Raw genomic sequence first — 10365 nt, forward strand, 5'->3', positions numbered from 1 at the left:
TCCATTTCTCATCATTCTATGCAAACATTATAAACTCATTTTGTTTGGTAAATGAGACTCAGCTTGATATTTTCAAAGCCCTGACTGACCTGACCCAGTAGAAAACTAAGGCTCTTATTTACCAAGTGGGTCCAAAAACAGATTTGTTAATCTTAAAATGAGATGCTTGTAACCCTCTTATCAAAAATATACATTTCATACGGAGAGCCATTATTCACCTGGATAAAACTATTTCATAATAACATATGCTCCTCCATTCAAAATTTGTAAATCTTATCATTAAAGTTTGCTTTTCATTTGTCATGTTTTTTCATTTGATAGTCATTCTTACTCATATTATTTTGTTCCTTTCATCATAAATTTTCAGCCTGACACCTGTGTCCTATTTTTATCCCAATTTCTGTTTACCACAAAGTATGTTGCTAAGTTATATTCAATACTTGCTGCAACAAGCAATTATAGTGCAAGAAATTATTACAGCGATCTACAATATCACAAATGAATCCAGATGGGACCAGACAGCAAATCAAAATCAATCGTAGAGCTTTATTTCCATGCAGGGTTTCTGACTGCACACACACAAAAAACATTCATGAAGCAAGAGGGGCTGTTATGGAGGTGCTTTTGACCAGGTTTCAGAAGCGCAAAGCATTATAAGGGGAAATTTCAGTAGGCAGTGATAAAGTCCGAATAACAGACGGTAAAACGAAAAGCACTTCAAAGTCTTACCTACAAGTTAAGCTCTTTAATAGAATGTACACATTTTGGCGAACTTTGACATATGTTTGATCTTTCAATGGTATTTGCTGATAGGTATTTCTTCCTTCGCACAGTTTTTCCATAGCATTTTAGCACATTTTGGGTGGCGATTTGGCGTGTAGAATTAATTCCGTTATCGGTCAGTGAAAAGTACAGACTGCAGACTGCAGACCGGGGGTAAAATGCAGACTGAGGGTAAAATGCAGACTGCAGACTGCAGACCACGGGTAAAATGCAGACTGAGGGTAAAATAAAATGTTAATAATAAAAAACGAGTCATAAGGGTAAAATAATAGTATTCGTAAAATGCCACGTCAGGACTTATGATCATGAAACACACAAAGGCCTAACTCAGAAGTTGAATTTTGTACACGTCGACTTTTGGCATCACTTCAAACAAAATGGTCAGTCATACTGACGATTATATTTGAGAACGCCGAAATGTTATAATTTCTCGTGTTTAGGTAGTCGACTGTCACCTTTCAGCAATACCAATTCACAAACCTCTTGATAGATTTAAGTCGTAAACAAAGATTGAATGTCTTTCACAAGCTAGGCTCGATACCTACAAGTTTAGCTTGCCCTGTTGTTGTGCTGTCGTGTTTTGCTTGCCTTGTGTTCCGAACAATTCCAAGGCCATCTGAAGCAACTAAGACAACGCGGTGGTTTGGACGTTATTAAGACTGTCGATGAAAACAGGATGAAGGAATTGCGCTGCAAGAGTTGGTGGGTCTCAGACCTAATCGCGTAAACAAAATTCGAAATGGCCGAGACGTAAACAAAGGTAAGATGCATAGAATTACGATTAGTTCGGGCCCTTGGGGGAACTTAGTTCAACAAAATGGGGGCTTAAAGAACTCGAGGTTGATAATATAATATTTGACTAAGACTAGGAAATGCCTTTTAGTTTGAATTTTCGGGATTTTGGAAAAAAAAATACGAGTACGCGTACGAACACTCACAACTCTTTATTTGATCCGGATTTGATCACTGCGTTTTTTTGTTATTAATATTTTATTTCACCCTCAGTCTGCATTTTACCCCTGGTCTGCAGTCTGCAGTCTGCATTTTACCCTCAGTCTGCATTTTACCCCCGGTCTGTAGTCTGCGTTTCACACTGACCGTTTCGCGGTTTCCTTCGTGGGACGTTCGTAACTTAGTAACCGGTAAACTTCAAATGATACAATCTCATGTTATATGTTTCTTTTTAAATAAAGTTATATTTTAGTGTACTTCGCTTACATTGTGCGCTTTTCGGTAATCTATACAGGCGATTTTTAGTGAATTATCAATTGCGATGAGACTTGAAGATCGATAATGTTGTAAACTCGAAATCGTACCATCTCAAAATACAAGAAAGCTATAAGCCCTGCAGTTCCTATGAACAGTCTACATCGGGTTTAATTTACATTAGTGCATTTGTACGAAACTTTTTTGGATCAAAAAGCGGTCAAGAATATTAGCCTTAATTTTTGTGTTTTTCGCAATTTGTACAAATTTTATGTAGTGAAGATTCTTAAAGGGAAAACTCCATTGCGTTTTGTTTCTCAGCATGTTTCTCATAGTCATGGATTTGCTCGTCTGCCTCTTGGTAGATCTAATTAAACTTAATTACCAGTTTTAAATGTTATTGTTATATTTGACTTCATTTGACTTAAGAATTTAGGTACAAATGCAAATGAGCATCCTAAAGTGATAGTAACATACCCTTGGAAGCAGATTTGTTCTTAGTTGATCACCTTGCTGAATTTTAGATTATAAGTCTATACTTATTTTTCTTGGCACAAATTGCTGTACAGTACTACAAATGTCTAAAACACAATAAAATTTGGTATGCAGAATGTCATTACCAAGACGAATGTCAAAATGTAAATTGTGCCGATGGAGGTAGTGAAACTGTAAACCCTGTCCCAGTTGCAGCATCGATAAATACAGGTACATATTAAGTGTAGGAGCAACACTTGTTAGTGTATTATATTAGGCACTGAGGTAGGAGAGCTGGTGTGGAGGTTTTCAAATTGTGCAGTTCTAAATTATTTCTTGTTGTTGATTGAAACAGCAGCACTAAGGAAAATTGGTAGGAAAACAGCTCCTGTCATGCTAACAATCTCCCTCTTTTGTTATTACCATGTAATTAATTTTAATAAATCATGCAGAGTGTCCATTTCCTAGCTTTTGATCAGGGGTTGGCTATGGAAAAATTAGAATTATTAGGTCAGGACAGCCAGATATTACCTACCACAAACTTTGCGTGAAATCTTTTACTAGCTTAAATTTGGCCGACACAGTACAAAAGGTTTTTACATACATTTTGTGATGTTCATAAAGACTAATAATTAATTTAACAGGAGAGGATTTTGAACGAGAATATGCTGTTTTAGAAGATTGCGCAATTTTCGAAGCAATCAACTCAGTGGGTACAGTACATCACCCTGTTGCAGAAGTGATTAGCAGCAGCCTCTTAGAAAATAGTACCCTGATTGCTAGAGCTAGGGCAGTAGGAGTGGTCTATGAGTTCGCACATCCTCGTGTAGACGAAACAGAGGATGACAGAAGGAAAAGAGAGCGGCAAAATCAAAGGAGAGTTACCAATGAAGAGAGAAGGCTGCGTGAAGTTGTCAGAGATCCACCACCACCTCCACCAGCAGGGACAAGTCAGTTGGAGGATAATGCATATTTTGCAATACGAAAGTTTGAGGTGGGGCAGATGACATATATGTTCAGTTGTTGTGAAGTTTGCAATGAACGAAGACTGGAAGGGAAAGGCACAAGCAACACGTGTACTCTCTGCAGGAGAGATAAGAAGGTGCCAAAAGTTTGGTCAGAGGAAAACAACACGGATCCAATGTCTGTCCCCGAGGAACTGTCTGAAATGTCAGATGCTGAGCAAATGTTTATAGCTACATGTAGACTGGCACCCAATGTACATGTGCTCATGTTAAAACACGGAGGTATTGCTTCTAGGGGCCACTGCATTGCTTTCCCTCAAGCAGTGCAAGAACAAGCCACTATCCTGCCACGTCTGCCAGCAGAAGTGGACATCATACGTGTGAGAATGCAAGGGAAAGATGACACCCATAAGGATTTCAGGGTTAGAAGACATGGGATTGAGGGCGGTCTCCATTGGCTGAGGGAGAATAATCCTGCCTATGCTGACATAGTCATTGATGATGCTCATCTGCAGAATTTACCAGCTCATGGTGAGTTGCCCAATTTGAGAACAGTCGAGTTTACTGAAACAGCAGAACACATTGACGACCAAGGTCCTGCCCCACAGCAGTTGGATGCAGGGGAAACAGATGGTAGTGATTGTATCGTCATTGATTATAATTTCACATAATTACGCGCATGACGTGACCAACGATAATTGCCTAATTACTGTATCACTGACCAATTGACACAGAAACAACTGTGATAAGACATTATCTGAAAGCCATCGGGTAAATATTCTTTCGTATTTCTTTCTGTTATCTGAAGCTCATAAATAGACAATTTTGTATTACTTTGCAGATTTCGAACTACATACTACATATTAGATTGACGGATTATTGTTTCAATTATACGCTACGCTTCTGCTACCAAATGGAATAAAGTTGTTTGAAACCGACAGCCTATTGAATATTGGTATACACCGATACAATGATGACTCGACAGTCCCTGGGGTTATTCTTTCTGAGTCAGGAGTAAATGTGCAAGCACAGGTAGAAGCAGCCATAAATGAATGTCTGAACCTCAGGAAGCTGAAACAGAAGGGGCCCAGCAAGGTAGGGAACAACCAATGATCCCGAGCACTGACACAACCCCGGCATCTGAGTTTACGACTCCATATTTTTTCACAATGGCTTTCCCCTGCTTGTTCCCATATGGAAAAGGTGATTTTCATATCAATCGTCCAATAACATGTCCCACACTTCATGATTGGGCAGGGCACCTGCTGTGGTATCAGGATGGCAGGCGTGCTAGACACAAAGTATTGAAGTTCGTTGTTCACAACATGATCATGAGGAAGCGTGCTTTAGAACAGAACAGATAATTTGTCGACCAACAACTAGGAGATCGCCAGTTAACAGTTGTGAACCTGCAGGAGCGGCTAGCAAGGGGTGATACTTCATTCACAAACAAGCTGCTGTATTTTGGAGCAAATTTGCGTGGCACTGCTCAGTATTGGCATCAAAGGCGGAGAGAGCTTCCAGCCTTGGTGAGTTTATGGTGAATGAGACCAAGGGATTAACTTCTTTTTTATGACTGGAAGTTATGATGAGTTTTACTTCCCTCCACTCAAAAGACCACTTGAACGGTATATTTTACAGACCACAGGGAAAGAAGTTAACTTTGTTGAAGATAGCAGTGCCCGCTACAAGGCTGTGCAAAGGAATACCCATGTCGTGGTAAACTACTTTGACCTACGTACTCAGTCGTACCATGACGAGGTTCTAAATTATAAAGCCTGTGTTCGGTGTCTCTGACTATTGGTACCGGTATGAATTTGACAAGTCACGAGGTCAAATCCACTGGCACCAACTCAGTTGAAGAGAGGACAGACAGCCACACCAGCTGCTGCATCAAGCTTGTGAAAATGAGTGTGATGAAGATGAGTGTGCTGCCATACTTAACAGTGGGCTGATGAAAACCTAGCAAGACAGCATAACACCCAGCTGGTAGTGACGAGGAAGGAAAGCCATGGAAGGATCTCTGGTCTCTGCCTGAGGGTTCAGCCAACCCAATACCGAAGGACCAAGATCCCCTGGTAAAGATACTAATGGATATAGTTTCAACCCAAGATGCAATCCTGGAGGATCATTTACTTCTGGTGAACCGAGTTGGTTTGCACAGTTGTTCAGATGACTGCCTGAGGACACCTTGTCATCCCGAGCCAGGATTGCAGCCTAATGAGAGGGTGTACTGCATGGAATTTGGAAGTGAGTTTTGCCCAGGGAAGAAACTACACGGTGAGCCAGAAATTGCTAATGATCACAATGGAGCCCCACGCCTTGAGATGCCACGTGACCACCCACGTGTGATTCAGCATAAACTTGATTCTGTCAAGTTCTTCCCTAGACAATCCCAGCGCAGATGATATCATAGCTATAATTGACTGTGTGTGGCTGTGTATGCAAAGGCAGTGAGCCCACTGGTGCTACTCCTGACCTCTTTGAGGACATGATAAATGCTGTAGATACAACTGATGCTGACCAAGTGATAGGAAAGTCAATATGTGCCAAGATGCTGATAAAGACAGTGGGAAGACGAGATAACAGCCGGCCCGAGGCATCATTTGAGATGAGTGGATTAGCACTTTGGCAATGCAGCCGTCAGTTTAATTTACGTATTTGTCGATGACAGAGTCCAGACCCCTTGAACATGATGGCGACACTGCTACACGCAGCACCCCTTTAGATAAGTACCTTGCACGACCACAGGAGCAGCATTGCTCCTGGTAACAGTTTGCATCTAAGGGTGGCAAGGTTCCAGTTGTAAGTGGGGGTGCAACACATGCGACATGGCCATTGAATGAGGACTACTGTAGATCAATGCTCCTATTGCGCTGGCCAAACTGGTTTGACATCCAAGAAGGAAAGGGAGCTGCTAAATCTTGGACTGATCGTTTCAAGGACTTTGTTGGAACTAACGAGTGCCCAACATTTGTCAAGGCACAAGTCTGTAAGGCACAGCGTCAGGCAAAACATGCACAAGAACCAGTATTTGAAGACAGCGTGGACGATGATGCTGTTGAAGCAGTAGAACAACCAGACTAGTTTGATGTCTATGCAGGCCATAATCAGCGATATGAGGGGGTTAGAAAAGGACTTTGATTATGGAGATGGTGGAGAGCAGTATGACTGGAGCAGTATTTCCATGAATCTTTCTGAGGGTAAAGAACCGAAGACATGGCTTAGAGATAACATCAAGCAAGTCGAAGAACAAGAAACTGTGGGCCTTGAATTACCAGATGTGTCTGCATTGTCCTTGAATGACAATCAGAGAACTCTAGTCATTCTAGTGTTGCACACACTCTACACCTGGGCTTTTGTCGAGAACCAGCTTGATTATCGTCCTTTGCGACTTGTTGTCTCTCGAACTGCAGGAATGGGAAAGTCGTATGTCATCAAGTGCCTTCAGAGGCTTGTGAGGTTATTGTTTGGAAAGAATGAGCTGTGCAGGTCATAACCCCAACTGGGAGCTCTGCCTATCTTGTTCAGGGCAATACTGCTCACAGCTTTTTAGGAATCTCAACTAGTGTGAGACCTTGTAACGAGCTAACTGTACCTTCTGGTCCTGTGCTAGAGAAAATTCAGAACAGGTGTCAGAATCTGAAAGTTCTGATTGCCGACGAACGATCAATGTTTGGTCGCACCTCACTGGGCTGGATGGAACAGCATGCGCTGTATGCAGTTAACAGAGGAGCCAATGCAGAAGAGCTTTGGGGAGGCCTTCCTGTAGTAGTGCTTATGGGAGATGATGTACAGTTACCGCCTGTGTGCGACACTCCAGTGTACATTGACCATAGCCGTGGTGCACCATTTAACCATGGTCGGCTAGTGTGGACGGGTTTTGACAGTGCCATTGAGCTAACTCAGATGGTGAGGCAAACTGAATCTGAAGAGCAGCTGAGAGATGTGCTCATGTCGATGAGAACATACACTACAACACCCCAGCAAGTACGCTAGCTACAGAAATTTCACTGGCATAATCTCCGCATAAGCCATGGTCCAGAACTTCTTCGTAGGATGGATGAGCAAGGCCTGTATGTCTTTCCAACACACCATTTGGAATGGGAACGGAATAAAGCTAACCTGCTCTAGTGTAACCGAGAGCCAGACCATCCAGTTGCAAGCATCAAGGCAGTCGATAATGGCAGGCATACACAGAAGGCTGACAGCAATAAGGCAGGTGGTTTATTCTCGCTACTGTATCTTTACCGTGACAGTAAAGTCATGTTGACGGTTAAGCTGAAGGTTGCATGGGGCTTGTTTAACGGGGCAGTGGGCACAGTAGTGGACATTGCCTACAGTGATGGTTCCAGACCAACTGATGATCCTGCACCATTACCTGAGGTCGTGTTTGTACCTTATATTGATGAAGATCCCAGACTTGTGCCAGTTGTACCTGTAAGTCGGTGCACTGACTGTCCATGCCGGTGCAAGCGTCTCCAGGTTCCATTAAGATTGTCATGGGGAACCACAATCTACAAGTACCAAGGCATGACTGTAGGCACTAGGGAGGCATTTAGGTATGTTGTAATTTACCCTGGAAAGCACGCCTTTGAAGCTAAGAATCCAGGAGCTCTGTTTGTAGCGTTGTCGAGAGCAAAATCAGCAGGTGGAGAAGGTGTGGATCCTGATTTCGCCTTTCATGAGGATGTCTTAATTAATGACGATAGATTCAAGCCTGCGGACACGCCCACTAGCCGGGCCAGAGCAGTGGAAATGGAAAGATTACATGTCTTAGCTGGGCAATGTCAGAGGCAAGAGATTTTAGCACCAGCATATCAAGAGCAAACCTTTCTCAGACTGCTGGAGTGGGCTCAATCTCAAAGTCATTGAGGTAGTACTAAACTGTACTTGTAGTCCTGCATTTTGAGCAAAATGCTGAGGTATGATTATATCTGTACTTTATGTAAGCATGACACTAAGTCAGTTATTGCTTTATTGTGTTGGCTTGTGTAACTGAAGGTCTGTGTGACCATGCAAAGCAATTTTACTAAGAAGACTGATATGCTGTAGTCAGCTTTTGTAACTGGGGGCCTGTGTGGCCATGCCTGACAATTAAGGATGGTCTCTCCTTTTGTCACTGCACAATTACATGTACAGTATGTGTTTTATACCCATCATGCAGTAGTCATGCAAGAAGCTGAGCTGTGTTACATTATTTTGTAAGCAATACCTTATTTGGTTGATATGTAAATGTATACTTATGGATTTTGATTGAGTTTTAACAACATGCTGCCCATGATAAAGACAGAAAGAGAAGGCCTATTGAGAGCATGTTTGTATGAAAACCGAGGGCAGACAAATTTTTTTCCAGAATGAGAAAGAAATTGAAAATCGTTGGTCCTGATGATTGGAAACCCTGATTTCTTGGCTTCAGGTAGAACTTTCTTTGAATTTGACAATTGGCAGATGGTTTAACGAACTATAAACAGATGCCAGGCTCTCTGTAGAACATTGAGCAGATAGCAGAATGTCTAGTGGCAGATGCCAGCTCCCTTATGTGAGGTTGTAGCAGATCCATGGCAGCCACCACTGAGTTGCTAGCAGACGCCAGTGCCTATGTGCAGCTCTGTTTTCAATCTTGAGCAAGTGGCAGCTAGCAGTAATGGCTCTGAAATGCTGGGTAATCCATTTCATAAAATTCAGAAACTAATTAAAAGTTGTAATGTTCTTTGTCAATCTCTTGTATTAAATCGTTGCCAAAACATATTTTATCATTGGAACAAACGCCTATTTTTGCAACTTGCAATTTACAGTTATACATTGTAATCAAGACTATTCATGATCATCATCAATCACCATTGTCATTGTGTGGATGCAAGAACGTGAATCCTTTTAATATGCTAATTGGCTACAGCATGAGCCATTGCTATGCCAGCTCTGTCATTTTAAGTTGACATTGAGCAGATGGCTTAAGGATGGTGCCTATTTCTGCTAGCTTTTATCTGTCGCAAATTATACTGAAATCCAACTATAGCAACTTGTACATGTACCTGCAGATGGCTTGGTGCATGCGCAAAACTAGTGCGTAAGAAGCAAATGTTTTAGTACTGGAGGGGCGATAGGACAAAAATTAACTGGCACTGTAAAATTTTCAAAAATATGAATAACCTTAACAAACACGTGGTTACCCCTACATTTTATGTTATGAAATGGAAGTGGCAAGCCTGTTCAACAGATGCAGCTCTGTACAGCTCTGTTTTCAATCTTGAGCAAGTGGCAGCTAAAAATAATGGCTCTGAATAGCTGGATAATCCATACCATGAAATTCAGAAAATACGTGTAACTTTCAATTGTCAGTTTGTTATTTCATTTTCCTGTCCCTCACTTTCATCAATATTGTTCATGCTGTGAACTGAAATCTTCACAATTTGACCAAGTTTTCAAAATTTAAAATTTACTTGATTTTCTTGTGCAAATTACCTTTATCGAAATGTAAAACCTCTGTCGTTGACTGTGATCTACTTAAATGCTGGATGGCTTAAGTAATTTTCTATGAGTGTTTATTTTCTGAATTCTGTGGATCAAAATGGCAAGAATGTACAAGACAGCATGAGCCATTGGTAAATTTCAACAATCATTAATTTACTCTTAGTAGTTCGGTCTGTTATGTCATTGAATTCTACATGTATTATATCAAAATGGCAGATGCAGCAAACGAAACAAGATGATCAAAGTTTAAATTTTCAAGGTACGATGTTTTTACATACTTCCATTTTTTAAGCCGGTTTTATTACAACTAAGCAAGTGGAAATATAGAAGAGAATTACAACAGTAAATTGCTTCATGTTTAAATGTCGAGTTTGCATTTAATTGCAAATAGATGATTGTATATTGTCATGAAATGGTAAATTGAAATCTTACATGATTTTACAGTGTTAGAACTACTACACAT

General features: G+C 41.1%; 1 protein-coding gene and 1 pseudogene across 1 annotated transcript in view; both read left to right on the forward strand.

The window, feature by feature from the left end:
• LOC110041615 (uncharacterized) overlaps positions 1 to 10163 on the forward strand; it is an 11720-nt gene extending 1557 nt beyond the window's left edge. Inside the window, exon 6 of the mRNA XM_089288867.1 lies at positions 10119 to 10163. Coding sequence (XP_089144993.1) covers positions 10119 to 10141 — 23 coding nt within the window. The 3' untranslated portion in view covers positions 10142 to 10163. The remainder of the gene's footprint in view (positions 1 to 10118) is intronic.
• LOC149111816 (uncharacterized) lies at positions 3086 to 8508 on the forward strand (annotated as a pseudogene).
• Positions 10164 to 10365: the final 202 nt, after the last annotated feature.

The sequence above is a fragment of the Orbicella faveolata genome, unplaced genomic scaffold (genome assembly GCF_042242905.1).
Source record: "Orbicella faveolata isolate gen_17 unplaced genomic scaffold, um_ofav_v1 contig_2, whole genome shotgun sequence".
In the NCBI taxonomy this organism is placed as follows: domain Eukaryota; kingdom Metazoa; phylum Cnidaria; class Anthozoa; order Scleractinia; family Merulinidae; genus Orbicella; species Orbicella faveolata.